Source organism: Stegastes partitus, unplaced genomic scaffold, assembly GCF_000690725.1.
Source record: "Stegastes partitus isolate 25-593 unplaced genomic scaffold, Stegastes_partitus-1.0.2 Scaffold222, whole genome shotgun sequence".
In the NCBI taxonomy this organism is placed as follows: Eukaryota; Metazoa; Chordata; class Actinopteri; family Pomacentridae; genus Stegastes; species Stegastes partitus.
Genome location: NW_007577953.1, coordinates 537,696 through 555,035, shown reverse-complemented (window position 1 = coordinate 555,035; position 17,340 = coordinate 537,696). Strand labels below are relative to the sequence as shown.

Genomic DNA, 17,340 nt, shown 5'->3' with positions numbered 1-17,340 from the left:
TGAATGTGTGAATGTGTGAATGTGTGTGAATGTGTGTGAATGTATGAATGTGTGTGAATGTATGAATGTGTGAATGAGTGAATGAGAAACCCTGTGACGCCCTTTGAGGGCCACCAGGGTAGAAAACTATTGCAGTCAGACCATCGACCGTTCAGGACTTCTAGAGCTCCAGGAAGTAGCAGACACTGTTTATGGTGCTTAAAGAAACCATTTTTGAATTGTTCTTCTAGGAACCTTTGGGGTTCTGTAAAGAACTGTTTGCAGAAATAGTTGGTTGAAGAACTTGCTTCTAAAAGGTTCTTTGTGGAACTAGATGTTGTTCTGCTACGGCATCACTGCATTGAGGCGTTGATTCTTATGACCTAAGAACCAGTTCAGAGAGGTCCGTACTGAACCTATCCTCAAAATGGTTCCTTAAAGAACCCATGTTTGCTGTTTTGGGGCCAAACAGACTCATTACTGATGATTCTTTCAGGTACCTTTGGGGGTTCTTTAGGAACCCTAACCCTGTAATTATTACTGTTTATTTTTAATGCTGACCAGACATTTGAAATGGGTTTTTCTTAAATCAGCTGTGTGCATGGAAACCATGTGGAAAACGGCTCCTTATTGAACCTATTGTTGCTAAAGCGGATCTTTGGATTTATGGTGCATAAGGAACCATGTTCTGATGGTTCTTCGAGGCACCCTTTAAGGTTCTTTTACGGACTGCGTGCGGACATGGTGCTTCAAAGAACACGTTGCTTAAAGGTTCTTTGTGGAACTAAAATTTTTCTAAAGGTTACATTTAATGCTTAAGTACCATTTCAAACAGCTCATCAGAACTACTTGTGAGGGTTCTTTGAGGCACCTTTAGGGGTTCTTTTCAGAACTGGTAACCCTAGAAGTGATTCTTGGAAGAACCTGTTGCTTTAGAGAACTAACAGGGACTCTTCTGTGGCATCTTTGAATGTGGAAGCATCACAAACCGTGAGGATGTGCACAGCCCAGGACCAGACGGCTCTACAGCAGGTGAACAGAGCTGCTCAGAACCTCATCGGTTCCATTGATGGAACATTATTGATATTGGACAGATGAGGTGTCTGTGCAGAACCTAAAGGACATTCAAAGACATCCCACCCAGCCCGTCCACAGTCTGCTCGGCCTGCTGCCGTCTGCCATGTGACACAGAAGATCTGCTGCCGGAGCACCAGACGTCCAGGCAGGAATTCAGCGTCCACGCGTCACCACAAAAAATAGCTTTATTTTTATTGCTTAATTAGATTTTGTCCTTTTTTGTGAGCAGCATAAAGGGACGACGTGTAACTCTGTGATGCAGTCTTATTGCATAAAGATAATTAAAGTGAGTGTGGAGTGTGCACGATGCCGAGAATCCTCCCAAACACAGACGCTTCTGAACATAGTTCAAGGGTTTATAAATTACTACAGTCATGTAAAAACAGATGCCGCGTGCACATTTAAAGAGCTCACTGGCCCAAACCAAAGACCCAAACGAGGCCAGAGGACTAAAGCGGGCCTACATGTGTGCTGACTCAGCAGGACACCATTCAATGAGAAAAGCTGATCATCTGAACGCCCGGGAGCCGGCCGCATTATATTCGATTGTATTTTGAATTGTTTTCCACACTTGCAGCATAAATTGAAGCAGAAAAGGCACAAAGTGATAGGTTTCCTGGGAGAGGACCCCAAGACCCTCCGTTTAATGAACAAATCCTCCGCCAAGCCTGCAGAAGCTGCTTTCAGGTTGTGTACATCTGCAGAAACCTCCAGCGACTGGCAGGCTGAGCCACAGGCAAACAGATCCAGGAACCAGTCCGCTGGTTCAGCTCACTGCTCTGAAAATATCTACATTTCCATCAACTCCTCTCATTTCTCATCTGCAGTTTAACCTGTTTTTGTTTTTGTTTTAGTAAGAAAAACGATAAAACTGGTGAAACTATAAACTTGAGGAGGAAAGAAATGTGATTTTAAAAAGTTCCCCCAGGTAGAAATTAAGGCCCTGCTTTTATTAGCCTAGAACAAACACATTAAAAACCAATATAGCGTATATGCTCATTTCTCCCATTAAAAGAGAAAATAGGTGTGCACACATATCGGTCCTGAAGCAGTGATGATGAGAGGACAGCAGAGGGCTGACATGAAAAGGAGAGGAGAGATGGATGAGGAAAGCAGTGGATGCAAAGGAAAGGCTAGATGATAGATGCAGAGAGCGAGCGATAGCGGGGAGATGATATGAATTTGAGGAGATGAAGAGATTGCAGGAACAGAAAAATAACGATCCAGAGGAGAAGGTCAGAGGCAGAGTGCAAGAGAGAGACGGAACAAAGCCCGAGAGAGAGCAACTGGACGGGGACAAAGAGCAGAGAAACGACAGAAATGGAAATCTCCCTCTCGCCTCCACAACACAAAGGCTCAACATGGGTGACAGAGAAGTGCTCCCACTCCTCATTAGAGCTGGATGCCATCGTCTGTGCTATTCTGGCACCCGGCAAGTCACCAAAACACACTCACAGGCTTAATGCATTATATCAGCGCCTAAACTTTGGGTGCATGATGAGAATCCTAGAACGCCTGGCATCACAACTGGCAGGGCGGCGTGACACCTAAATGTGGCTTTGCTTAAAGTAGGAACGCAATTTCACAGCAGGGTAGAGCTTCAGCAGAACTGACAGCTGTAACTGAGAAGTGCAAAGACATCAACAAGCAGCGCAAACCAAATGCAAAGAGTTCTCATGTTCATTTAAAAAACAGCTGCAGGTGGACTGAACTCGTGTTGCGCAGCCAAAAGAGTGCTTAAACCCACAGAACTTTATTTTAAATTCTAGTTAATTCTAGTCCAAGATGGTAAATATAGCAGCCTGAATCTGGAGCGTCTACAGCTTCCTGTAAGAGTGAGAAGGTTCTGACAACCACTATGTAGACAGTCAGTCACCACAGAATCAGAACATGATTCTAGCTTCAACACAGTCTTACACCTAAATGTGAACGAGCCACATCGATCTAGTAAAGACTGTAGAGCTGTGAGACGCTCAGTACTGTTGGTCTGTTTGTTTCTACTGAGGGGCTGCAGGTGCCTCAGTGGTTAGCACCATCGCCTCACAGCTAGAAGGTCGCTGGTTGTCGTCCCGGTGAGGACACCCGGGATCTTCCTGCGTGGAGTCTCCATGTTCTCCCCGTGCAGCGTGGGTTCTCTCCGGGTTCTCCGGCTTCCTCCCACAGTCCAGAAACATGCTGAGGTTAATTGGTGATTGTAAATTGTCCGTAGGTGTGAATGTGAGTGTGCTTGGTTGTCTGTCTCTAAGTGTAGCCCTGTGATAGACTGGTTACCTGTCCAGGTGAACCTGCCTTCACCCTGAGTCAGCTGGGATAGACTCCGCCCCTCATGACCCTGTTGAGGATGAAGGTGTAGAGATGATGGATGGATGTTTCCATTGGTATGTGTCCCAAGCCTAGAAGAGGCATAAACCACCCACCCGGTGATCCTTCCTCTGACTGTGGCCTCATCAGCAGACTTCATAATGCTGCTGTTCTTGTGAGTGACCACACAGTGTCCGGCTTCAGCGCTGTGTGGTCCCTGTTTCATGTAGCTTTCTGTGGCTTTCTTTGGTTTGTGTTTGCTTGTTTCCAGGGTGAGGGTAGTTTCTATACAGCTGTTTCACATCACTGTTCTCTGATGTATGCCACTGGTCACTGTTATCTCTCTCATAAGATAATATCAACCTCACAAACCGACCTGAACACCACAGCCGTGGCTGTTGCACCATTTTCTCTAAACCTGTGCTGCCAATCTGCAGAGAGCTGAAACAGACAGAACCCGAACCCGAACCCGAACCCAGCCACCACCAGTACAGTTCTCCAGCAGGTTACCAGGACATAAACGGTTCGTATATCACGTCAAGCTCAACGATCAAGTGGAACAATCACCTCTGTTGTTGAGTCACGAGTGTTCCAAATGAAGTTCTCAGTAAATGACTTGAACCCAGAAGCTAGTAGCTAATTAGCTGCCCTGCTGCAACACATTAAACATTCAAGGCAGGTTTTTACTCTTCAGAACCTGCTGTCCATTATTCACTATGTCTCTCCAGCTACTCTCAATCAAAACCTCCTTTTAATAATAAAAACCCATTAGGAATACATTTAAAAACCTGTTGACGTTATTTCAGCCGGCTTTGAGGGCTGTGAAAGGTTCAGGACGGCTTCCTTCATCAGCCCATGCTCTGACAATTCAGTCTTATGTTCACGAGTACAATTCAAGGCAAAGAATGAATCTGATCTCTGCTGCTCTGGATTCTATCACAAGCTGTCGTCAGATCTCTGGAAGCAGATATCTGTAGACATAACCCTAACCCTCCCTCCCTCTTGCTCCTGTTACCTGGCAGACGACAGGAAACTGTGGTCGGAGGACGTGGTGGCCATCAATCCCCAGCGGGAACACTGCAGCCAGCGCCATCATGCAGCCCACCGCCGTCATGTTGTTCAGGTAGGGCTGGGAGTTCTGGATGTAGCTGGACGGTGACAGATTCATGCAGACACCAAGAAAGACAAAAGACAAACAGTTAGACAGCTCAAAGGCGCACGGTCCAGGTGTCATCAGGTGTTCACTGCTCACAGATTGTTTGGGAATTTAAACCAGTATTTGTGCCTGAGAGACTTCAAGCTCCCCCTCAAGGTGCTCAGGAGCTTCTGAACCTGCACCTGGCTGGAAGCATACCTGGATAGGCAGCAGCACCCAGCAGGACTTCTGGGCCCTGAGGAGGGTGGTCCGCTCCATCAGAACCACCCTCCCCAACCTGCAGGACATTTACACCAAACCATGCAGGTTAAAGGCAGGAAGATCCCAGTGAGCCCATCCACCCCAGCCACAGACTGTTCTCTCTGCTGCCACCAGGGCGGCGCTACCGCTGCCTGAAGGCAAACAGAGAGAGGATGAGGAGGAGCTTCTTCGCTCAGGCTGTCCGCCTGCTGGACCTGGAGACTCAATAACAGTCCAACCGGTCACGTTGCACTCTGTACATATCCATGTATACGCCATTATTACTGTCTTTATTTAGTCCATCTCCTTTTGCACTGTTTGAAAATTTGATTTATTCATTTTGCTTGTTTTTTATCCCTTTGTGTCTCTCTCCCTATACATACATATGTATGTACTCGTATACATATTTATTTCCTGTGTGTTTATTCTTATTCATCTCAACATTGTTTCGGTGTGGAACAGGTACAAAGCATTTCACTGCGTTAGACCGTGTACGACTGTTTGTGACCAATAAAGACCTTGAATCCTGAATCCTTGAATCTTTGCAGGGGAACAAGGCCAAACACTTGGAGGGGCCACGACAGAGCAGCACTTCCCAGTGGAGGAGAACAGAGTCCTGCTTACTGCTGTGAGAGATCAGTGGCAGCGACACAAGGGTGAGTTCATGGAGACCAACAGGAGAGAGAAGGTACCACGGTGAAAGCTGCAGCAGGCTCCACGCTAAAGGAGGAGAGGTCCATTCTTCAGACACGATCCACCTTCTGGTCTGAAGGACTCATACACGCCTCAAAGCTGAGAGCTAAGAAGAACTTCTGAGTTCTGTCGTGGACTTTCCTGCACAGTCACCAGACCTCCACACCAATCCACGTCGATGAGAAAGCCAACCATTCCTGACAGAAGAAGCTGTTTGGAACTTTGTCACGTCCTGCTGGGATGACATGGCTCATCAGGTCTGAGCAAACTGCTGGAGTCCCTGCAGCTGCTGTCATTAAAGCAAAAGGAGGCAAACAGATCCTGACACGCTCTCACATTTGGTTGGACATTTTTTCTCGAAAGCACAAATGTGAACCTCTCGATGGTGCAGGAAGAGGTACGTTTGTACTGAGAGCGGCTACAAAGCAGGTTTTAATTTGTGTGAATTCATTCTTTTATATATTTAATCTACCAGATACAGCTTCACTTTGCCAACAATTCACTGTGGATGTCTTAAGCTGCTTATAGTCCACATTCCTCTGCCGACATCTTTGAAATCAGATGAAAGTTTTTGTCTCTGCACTAAAGCATGGCTGCAGACGTCGTGTTTAAAGACTGTACTGCGTGTGAGAGCGCACACAGGAGCTTAAAGGATAATCAAGTAAAAGGAATTACCATAAAAAAGACCAGATTTCTATTGAGTCCAGACAGCGTGTTTATTTAGCTGTCTCTGCACCAGAATGTTCTGAGCAGCTACAGATGTGAGACTGTTGAATATAAGTGGACGTCTGCTGTGCAGCTGGACCGGCCTGCAGCAGAGGGCGCGTCTCTTGTCCGTCCATCCACTGACCTGGCCGTGTGCTGCCCTGAGGCCACGCTGCTGATCTACTGTCTGCATCCAAACACATTAACATACACACTCTGGCTGTAGAATGCTGCCCTCAGTCCAACCTTTGATCGCGCTGAACAACCTTTAAATCTATTACATACCATCAGTGTGTGAAGTTCAGCGCGCTGCTGGAGTTATTTTCTGATGTGAGGCACCATGTTGTGTTGTTGCTTTGAATTATGATCGATTTAGGCCAGTGTCAGATGAAAAACTGGCTTCTTTCCCCTTCAGCGTTGTGTTTTCATCACAGTATGACCTATGTAGCACAATATCAGTTCTATTATTGTCATTTTATTTCCTTGTGACACCACAGAGCATAAATACATACATGGAGGCATTAAAGTGCTGCATGATGTGCTCTCAGCAGGGCTCCAGAGAGCAGCCTCAACGCTGCGCCATCAGAAACATGTCAGGAGCAGCAGAACATTTTCAGCGGTCGCACCAGAGCGCCTGACGTTTAGCAGGTCTGTCTGTGTGTCTGACAGCTCGCACAGATGAAATCACTCGTTCTCAGCTCAGGTAAATATGACATTACTTCACTCCTTTCAAACACACCTGTCTGAGCTGCTGGGCGGCAGCAGCTGAGTGAGTGCACAGCTGCTGAGCAGCATCTCCCGGCGCATGCCAAGCGTAAAGGGAACATTGGTCAATCGTAGCATCTACTGATGCATGGATGGCTCTCATGGGACATCGGTAAATTGGAACCTGGGTTTCGCTTTTCCACTCTAAACTGCTGGAGCCTCTCATGCACATCGGTCACAGGTCACAAACGGTGCAGCCAAAGCACAGCCGGGAACAGCCGGGAACAGCCGGGAACAGCCGGGAACAGCCAAAGCACAGCCGGGAACAGCTGGGAACAGCCGGGAACAGCCCGTCAGAGCATCAGCACTCCAACCTAGACGGTCAGACAGCACGACATCTCCAAGACCTTCATGGTCATCGTGTCCACATCCGTTATTTAATCTCTAGTGTCTGCCCACACAGAGGCCCGATCCAGTACTAGCTTCCTACATAATGAACACTTCCAGTACCTGGTGTTCATAAACATGTTCCGTATATGTTGTGAATTAAAAAGCTCTGCGATGCATTCGGGTGCATCCACGGTGTTCCTTCATGTTCTGTAGGTGGTCATGAACCTCATTAAAGCTCCGTTAGGACGCTGGCTGGCCTGCATTGTGCAGAGGGTCAGGTGTACCGAAGGTCCACAGGCTGCAAAGGAGACAACCTGTGGTCCCGACATGCATGTCAGAACATGTGCTGTGGAGTCGCTGGTACCTGCTGGTTCCACCGGGTTCTACGTCTGACTACAGAGAGCGCTGTGGAGGTCTAGCTAGCAACAGGCCGCCATGACAGGCTACTGTGATGCTAACGACCTCTGACCAAGGCTCATGTGTTTCACACAAACCGGAACAGAACCAACTCTGCGGCCCACATCACTAAAACAGCAAATGTATCACAGGACAAACGTCCACTTGCTCAATTCATGTTAGCAGTTATTTGAATATTAATACTGCCCATTATTGATTAAGAACATAATGATATGAACACTGTACTCCATCATATCACAAAAAGGTTTGATCTCTTTAACCCGAACTCTTGCAGAGTTACGACACCTTTGTGAGAGCGGGCCGGGCCGGGCCGGTGCTGATAGCGATCTCTAGATCAGATGACGGGTGTGTGGGCAGCAAGTGTCGAACCAACACAACACACAGGTGACACTGAAGATAACGTCAGTAAGAAGAGCCGCCTGCTGAGCAGAACTCCCAGAACTCCCAGAACTCCCAGAACTCCTTTGTCATGAACGGAATAAAACATTGATCTGCACCTTCAGTCCTTCTCACAATCAGGTATGTAGCGTGTGAGGAAACTACCAGCGTGTGTGCAAAGTCACGCCTGGAACACGCTATCAGGCCGAAACTCAAAGCTGAGGCCACCAGTCGGACCGGCGCACAGAGCTGGTCCTGGTCACACATCAGAACTGGGTTCCTCCATGAAGAACCTGTTTAATGAGACACCGTCAGTCTGGAGACTTCTGGCGCTGTTTATAAAAAGCCACTGTGAACGGGAACCGGATCAGAACATCTGAGGGAGCGTCTGTTTCTCCACAGACCAAATGAACTCACCTACAGGTGTGAAGCCACAGGAAGGTCCGACTGGAGCTGAGCTTCTGTGTAGCTGCAGCTGAGACGTCCACAGACTGCTCCATGAAGGTGGCGCTACGTTGGACTTCTTCTGGTGTTCAGCTGGATTGATTATGTATTTTTGTCTCCTAACAAGGCGGTCGGTGGCAAACTTGTTTTGTAAAAACAGCTCTCTGAATAAATTTGATTTGATGTGACTCACACTGTTTTGGCTGCGGAGCGCTGCCCTCGGTGAAACTGTTTGAAATATAATCAAAGCTAGAAGAGGGCCTGAGTGGCACAGTGGAGCCAGCCAGCCATCCCCAAAGGAACAAACCTCTCCGGCTCCAAAAAAACTCCTGATAAGCTCATGGACTTCAGGGACTTTAAATCACTTTGACCCAGGTCAAACATAAAAATACTGTTAAAAAGACATCAGAGATGCGCTCTGCCGGCTTCACACATGAATGAAGCTTAGAAATCCCAGTTCAAAAGGTATTTTTAAAGCCCGTCTATTTGCATTTGGTCCGGGGCCGTGCTTGAGCTGCGACAACGAAACCAGCAGCTCGCGGGCCCACGGCCACGCCCAGACGCCAGCGCTGTCGCCCCGACAGCCGAGAAGCAGCAGCAGCAGCATTCAGAGCTCACATGAACCTCAAAGAGAGCAGCATCGGATCTGAACATGATGCTGAACATGGGAGTTATTTTTTGCTCTGTCTCATCCTACAAAAACTCACATTCACACTCTGAGGCGACAGCAGCGAAGGACGGGTTCTGCTGGAGCAGCAGGAGGTCGGTACGACCGGTCACTGCTGCAGCTCCCAGAACAGCTCATCTTCACATCACAGAACTGGATCTGGAACCGCTGGGTCACTGATCCATCCAATCCAATTAATTATAGCTTTTGAAATAAAAGCCCTTTATTCTAATGATTTAAACATCCAGAACCAGGGCACGACCCGTCTTCTTTTGTGCAGTACAGTCCAGAACCCAAAGACTATCAGTTTGCTTCAATCCAAAACTAAGAAAAGCAGAAAATCATTACATCCAGAAGCTGGAGCTGGTTTTGTGTTTAAATCAGCCTCAGTGGAGTCTCAAATAGCTCCAGGTGAATTTCCTTCTTCTAATTATTTGTTTGCACAGGAAAAGACAGAACTGCTATAAAAGCGCGTGATGTGGCCGCCGAGATAATAAACCTTCACTCTCAGAATGCAAAGGAAACAAGAGCTGGTGCAGGACAGCTGGGTGATGCAATGACCTCCGAAAAACTCAAGGCCAGATATCAACAACGGCACTAAATGAGCAAATAACAGGCGATGGAAGGACGACGACAGGATACAGGAGCAGCAGCAGAGCGCTGCAGCTCTAAAGATCATTCCAGCTTCATCAGCCAGGAAATGAAACGATGAAACTCTCGTGCCCATGTGTGAACTCACCGGACGTTGCCGTTGTAGATGTTGAAGGTCAGGCACACGATGCCGAGCAGGATGCCGAGGCCGGCGAAGACGGACACGGCTGCAAACAGCTTTTGAGACAGGAACCTGTACTCCTCGATCACCACGGTGCGATCAGCCGGAGGCCCAGCACCTGAGCGCAGAGAATGAAAAGACATGTGAGGAGTGATGACGACAACCAGGACAGCCTCCCCACATCTCACTGCGCTAACGAGATAATAACTTATCTGGACTTAGACCTCCAAATAATTGCTTTTGACAGCTGGGCGAGGACTGGACTTGTTGAAGAGCCGAATGAGGGCTGTGTTTTTGTGGTCTTGTTGGATTCACAATCTCTGCAGTGATTGTGGATACAGCAGTAAGATAGCAGACCTTGTTACAGCAGCCCTAGAACAAACATTTCCATTAAAAGATAAGGCTGGTCTGGTGCTACTCATCTCCTGTTGTGAACAAATGGCACAGAAAACAAACTGCGGGTCAGACGTGCATCTTTTGCACGAGGTCACACATGTATGGTTTCACGTTCTAGCTCATGAGGAAAGTCAGTTGTGGCTGTAGTTTAAAGCAAACGTCCCTCAAACAGGAGGAGGGCTGAACTTGCTGAGGACTCCTTTCGGCGCTGGGTTCATACAGCAGCAGGGCAGCGTCTGGGCCTGACCCAACACAAAGGAACCGCTCACGCACAGCAACCATGTGGATCACTGATGTGTTTTAAATAGGCTTTGGACAACAGTGGAGCTCAGAGCTCTAAAATCAACAGGCCAACTGAAAAAACCGTTCTGATATTCAAACAGTCTTTTCAGTCACTTTCTGCTCGTCACAGCTTCTCAGTCAGTTCATCAGGAAGATCATCTGACAGTCGAATTGATAATTAAATCGTGAAAACACATCAGCAACGGTGTCTGTAAGTGCTGGTCCAGCAACAGGTTGATAAATAAAACACTTAAAATCGTGTACGGACATATTTAGAGTTTGAGCTGATGACCAGGGCCAAGTTACCGGCGACCAAAACCCAGAAAGCAAACAATGAGGCTGAGCTTTCCAGGAAGGTTTTACTTTATATGAATGACGTCAACACAATTCAACATCCAGAAATGTCAACTGTCACCCGAACTGCACATGTTTACAAATGCTGACATTGCCTTGTTTAAGCTAACACAGCTGCTAACACTCTCTTGTTTAGGCTAATGCTGCAGAACCATATTGACTAAGTTTATCTTGTTTAGACTCGACACTAACATTATTCTGATTAGGCTAACATAGCAGCTAACATTATCTCATGAAGACAACAGACTAACATGATCCTGTTTAGGCTAACATAGCAGTTGTTAACACTCTTGGGCACGCTAATGTAGCAGCAAACATATTTTGTTTATGTTATTATGTCAACATTAACATAGTGACCAACATCTTTTTGGTCATGCTAATGTAGAGGCTAATATTATCTTGCTAAGCTAATAAAGAAACAAACATTAGGCTCACATGCTGTAAGTGTCATGTGTAGGCTAATGTTACAGCTAACACTATCTTGTTTACAGTAGCATAGCAGGTAAAGTCCTCTTGTTTAGGCTAACTAAGTGACCAATGTTATCGTGCGTAAGCTCACATAGCAGCTAATGTCCTCTACTTGGACCAAATGTAGCGGCTAACTTTATCTTGTTTGAGCTACCATAGCAGTACCTTAGAAAGTGAGCCGGCTGCTCACAGTGTTAGTAATTTGTCAAATACACCAATTTTCTGGTATCCTTACATATCAAACAATAAAACACGATCAATGTGAACTTGTGAAAACTTCTCTGAGAAACCTTCCAGCTGCTGATGTGTTTCATAAGCAGGCTTGTTGGATGTTGGAGGAGCATCTTTACCTGTCCAGTACCACCTGTACACCCACTGCAGACTGTGCAAAGGTGAGAAAGAAGGTTTGAACATCTCCCAATACATTCAATGTTGCTAGAAAACGTCCTTTTTTCTCTGACGGTGGCCCTTTGGAACAACTGAGACACTTTCTGACATGTTTGCACAGCACACTGTAGAGGGCAGTGAAACATGCAGCCGTCAGTCTCCACTGAACAGCCTGTTATAGTGATGAGCGTCCTGTACTGTGAGTAGGTACGCAAGTCGGCTGCTGTGTGTTAATCAAGAGTTGGAGCTTTAAAGGCTGCGTATGTGTGTACTATCTAATTATTCATGCTTGAAACCAGAGGCCTGGTTCACAGAGGACCAGATGGACAGGGAGCAGCCTGCTGACCTGCGTCAGACCGTGTGTGCACTCCTGAGGATCCATATGTAAATGTGGACTGTATATATCCTGTAGGTCTGTACAGCGCGCACAGCGAATGCGCTCAAGAGGGTGCATTCGAGTGTTGTGCAAGCAGTGCAGTGTGTGTTTGGTGTGTGTCTGCGAGGACTTGAGGGATGTCAGAGTGTCAGCGCTGTGTCAGATGTCAGAGGAAAGTGTCAGAGTGTCGTCCCCTGGAGGGCGGCAGGGCGTCGAGGCGCCCATCACGCTCTGTCTAGATGCTTGTCACCGCCGTCACAGTGGATCTGCTGACTGTATCTGACTGAGGGTCTGAGATCTGAGGCTGGGTTCTCCAAGCCCGGTTCACACATCGTACTGCAGAGGGCACTTCAGCAGCAGCTGCACATCATGCAGATGATCAGAAAACCTCAGGAAGCAACAACAGGCCACCTACAAGTCTGAGACATGTTTGGACATTTCTACTCAATATTCACGTCTTTTTCTTTTCAAATACGCTCCTACAAGGCAAACGAGTGAACGAAGACAACATTCAGAGGATGCTGGGAAGATGTTGTCAGATTATGAAGAACATCTCAAAACAACGTTCAGATACATTTTCTGGACATTAGCAAGGCCTCAGATGACAGAACGTTCTTCTGGAGGAACAATGTGCTGAGGATGAAAACGTTCCCACAATGTTGTTAAACGCGAGCAAAAGAAGGACGTTCTCAGTGCAACATTCAAGGAGCTATTTAGGAATGTTGGGCCATAATGGTTAAACAATGTTGCTGTTAAACAACAACAACGTTCTGGGAACTAAACCATGATTTCTCACTAAAAATGGAAGCAGAACTTTGTAGAACATTCTCAGAACGTTATAGAAATAAAAAGATTCCAGCTGGGCACAAAGCAGCTGGAGTCCAGCAGCACGTTTCCTGCAGATCTTCAGGAAACCTGGTTTTGGCAGAAATCCGTGAAGACGTTTTCTTCACTCTGAAAGGAAATGACGCCGGGCGCTGGTTCAGGTTCTTTATCCAGGAAACCCGTCCGTCGGCTTCCAGCTAAACGTCAAGGTGGACCAAGGTGTGGACCGTTAGTCGGTCCTGTTTATTGGAAGTGGAGTCCACAGTCTGCATTGTTCAGCTGCTAATTTCCTGTTTTGTTATGTTGCAGATAATAACAGTGAACTCACAGAAACATCCGTCATATCCAAGATCAGAAATGTGTGTCCAGATGCTCGTGGCTTCGTCAAAGCGTCTGGCCGTAAACTTACTCGGGTTTCCCCAAATTAGATAAACAAAAAAACTGATTATTTTACGTTTGCCGCTATTGAAAAATTATGTTTATTAAGGACTGAAAAGGGGTTTTAAAGAAAAATGATTGTTTTTTTATGTAGCATCTAGAAACATCTCAGGAAAAGTGTTCATTTACATTTTGAGGGAAGAACTGCACATAAAAGAAAACAGACAAACTGTGGTGTTCGTTACCGTCACATGACAACAGCTTTCTGCATCTAAAACCATTTTGGTCATTTAAAAAATGTACTTTACAGATGTTCACCATTATTGATGTTTTCTTTTTCCTTCTGCCAGATTTTCTTTTCACCGTAGTCTGGTCGTGTTCCTGCGCTCACAGCTCTGCTGTCAACTGAGAAGGAAAATCCTGCAGATGGTGTTTCAACATCAACTGGAAGAAAACAGCAAGAAGCTCAGCTCCATAAAAGCTGCTCCTACAGGGACACGGCAGGCTTAGGGTTCAAACATGGACCACTTCTCGCCCCTTCCAAGGCTCTAAACTGTCATTTGTTTCTGAGATTGAGACGCGTTGGCTCGTCTGCACACTAACTTGCTATCTGACCACATGACAAACCCAAATGTGCACTGGCCCATGCGTGTTACATGTGTGTTCTAAAAGGTGCAGCACATTTACATAATGTGCTGCCGTGACATCTGACATACGCAGCCTGAGTTTGAACGAGTAGAAGAGCGAACATTACGCCAGTTTCATCATCTTTGCACTGGCTGCCGTTGTTTGAATATTTTAAATTACAAGGCACAGGATGGATTCGAACCGCCGCAGCTCGTCACCACTCGCTTCCCGTCCTGAGGTCCAGCACCGCCACGTTAAATGCACCAAGGAGAGGGAAGAGAGGAAGCCTCCCCTCGTCCGGACCAAAACCGTGGAACAACCTGCCCCGATGTTAGATATTCAACGAGCAACTTGTGAGTGTGTTCAGGTCCGGGGAGTCCGGCTGCACGTGTGCAAAAGGCTGCAGGACGTCTTCTGAGCTTCCAAAGGGAGCCGCAACAATGCTGGTTGGGATTGAAGACTATTAGCTTCCATCCATCCATTATCTACACACCGCTCAATCCTCACCAGGGTCATGGGGGGCGGAGTCTATCCCAGCTGACTCAGGGTGAAGGCAGGTTCACCTGGACAGGTAACCAGTCTATCACAGGGCTACACTTAGAGACAGACAACCAAGCACACTCACATTCACACCTACGGACAATTTACAATCACCAATTAACCTCAGCATGTTTGTGGACTGTGGGAGGAAGCCGGAGAACCCGGAGAGAACCCACACTCTGCAAGTGACACAGCACACAGCGAGCAGAGGAATGTGCAGAACCAGAACCGACTCAGCTGGATGGATTCAGACAGAACCACCATGAGCCCCTGGCCCAGTTCACTGTCCTGTCCATCACAGTTTCATGGAGCTCAACGCTCTCTGCAGCCCTTTAACATCTTTACCTCCATCAGCTCCAACATGGAACTGGATTTGTTTAAACGTTTTGTCCACAGGCGTCACCATGACGACAGGAGTGGAGCCTCTACCTACAGCTTTAACTGATTCCAGTCTTGTCTCGTCTCTGGTCAGCTGACTGACTGTCACGTACCTGTTGGTCACAGGTGGTGCTGTCACGGCTTCCTGGTTGAGCCGAGGAGCAGAATTTTTTTTTACAGAAGTCTAGTGAGAGCAGATGGTTGATTTTTGGCGATGAGACGTGTAGAAAAGTGATTCTGATTTAATATTACAGTTTTTAGACTCGGTGATTCAAGGACCGTCAGGAAGTAAAGAAACTGAGGATTCTTTTTGTTTTTAGGGTTTATGATCTGATCAGTTGTGCCATTTTGGTCATGTTTACCAGAGAACAGACATTTCAGCAGCAGTTCCTCACATCTGACTGCAGCTTCTGACCTCGTTGGTCATCTGGAGGAGCCACCTACAGGGAACCACTATGTGCTGCAATGTCTTCACCACAAGAGTCCAACAAGATCCATAAGAAGGTGGATTTTAAGGGACTCATCTGTTTAAATGTTTTTAAAATGCCGTTTAGGATAAAGCACCAGGAGCTGTCACACGACGCGTAAAAGAGAACGCTGGAGACACGTGACTGAACGAACGTGTGCTCATACATGTACATGTGTCAGCTGTCCATTCAGTCAGTGTGTCTGCAGCATTCAAACCCTCCTCCGTCCTTGATCAGGGAATCAGGACAGGGTGTTGCCATGGAGACCCCGCTCGGTAACAGTTGCCACAGCGATTAGAAGAAGAGCTGAGCTGAAGTGGTTGTTAGGGCGACCGTGCAGAGAGTGAGAAAGCGAGGCGCCTGGTAAACACACAGGAAAACAAGCGGAGGGGTGAAGCTCCCTCCACCCTGTCGGCGGATCAAGCATGGCCGCCCTCACCTTCCACCCTCCCCCAGCAGAAGCAAACTTCCCCGCTCTGACTCAGCCTCAGAGAGCAGGAAATTACTCATTTCCTCTACGAGTACATGTCAGATGGATGTGTCTTTATTTGGTAAACAGTCAAAAACAAAAGCAGGCTGGAGTCGACGCAGCAAAACAAAACTCAGCTCTGACGCTCGCAGACCGAGGCGGCCTCAGCTCGCCGTGTCCCTAACCGGGCTAACACCACGCCGGCCACGTTGCAACAAGCCAAGCTAACGAGCTGGCGGCGGGCCTGATGGGAGACATGCTGCCTACATGCATGCAGGTCAGCCGTCCCTCCCGCTGACGCTGACCTGGAATCTGGACCTCTTCTGGGTTCACTTAAGCCCTGGCAACACATCATTACCTTAAAAGCCTAAAAAAAGGCGGCTCTCTGTGGGCCGCTGCGGCGTGCAGGATTGATTAGTGGCACACTCGGTCCAGGCACAAGTATGTCACCTCTCCAGGGAGGACGACCAGTAAACAGCCACAGCACTGGGCTGGCGTCTGAGGCACATCAGCACTGGAAGGGTTCCAGCAGACTGGGACACGGGCAGCACAAGGTTCTGGTTTCACGGCCTGAATGGTGAAAACAAACTGTTGATAAACTGACTGTTGTGCGTCAGATGAACAGGACAGGTGGATGCTGGAGGTCTACAGACAACAGGAAGTTCCTGTGGTTTGGTTTGTTGATTGGTCAGCAGAGGATGTGACGGCGGTTTATGGAGGCTGGTGCGGGACCTTATCACCGCCAGTGGTTGCATTTGCAGCAATTAGCATGAAAATTGCCCTCTTAATCAGATCCTCTGTGATGGCTTCAGGAATGTCTGGAAAGTCCCGATGTCTAGATCACAGCGCTGACTCAGACTGTGTGGAAACCAGGATCATCATCCGGTAACATGCTTCCACCTTTCAGGATTACACAACCTGGAGCGCAGGCGCTATGAGAACGGACCAGCGGCCCAGTCTGAGCGGTCAGTCCACCCAGGAGCTAGTTTCACATGAGGTGGAGACGTCTGCCTCGATGCAGCCCCCTGCTGGCTCTGACATGCTAATGACTGATGCCTCCAACTGGCGACTCTCACAGAAGAAGCTGGCTGAAGAGCAGACAGACACTTTGCACCGAGGTGGACGCTCTCCCGTTCTTCATGAACATCGATGGATGACGAAGAGTTAAACAGACGTGGCTCTACGTCCTAACTTTGTGCCCCCACATGAAGAAACAAACTGCAGGCTGCAACAATCCAGTCCCAGCTGGATCGATTCAGCAACATCCAGCCCGTTGGTCCAACGGTGCTGTCAGCAGGCTGCACTTAGTTCAGTAGCTTATGTGTTGGAAGCAACAAAAACGGGCAGCTGGAGGGTCTGAGGGACTCTGTCAGGACCAGCCTCCAGAAGGAAAGGATCTGCTGCTGACGTCCTGGTGCCTGATACCACAGGAGCATGATGATGGTTATGGATGGCTATGGTTAGTTATG

The 17,340-nt window shown here is 47.6% G+C and overlaps 1 protein-coding gene across 1 annotated transcript in view; it reads right to left on the bottom strand.

The window, feature by feature from the left end:
- gabbr1a (gamma-aminobutyric acid (GABA) B receptor, 1a) overlaps positions 1-17,340 on the bottom strand; it is a 112,531-nt gene that overhangs the window by 17,975 nt on the left and 77,216 nt on the right. The window contains exons 16-17 of the mRNA XM_008281100.1: positions 9,892-10,042; positions 4,373-4,505 (exon numbers count right to left, since the gene is read on the bottom strand). Of these exons, the coding sequence (XP_008279322.1) occupies positions 4,373-4,505; positions 9,892-10,042 (284 nt within the window). The remainder of the gene's footprint in view (positions 1-4,372; positions 4,506-9,891; positions 10,043-17,340) is intronic.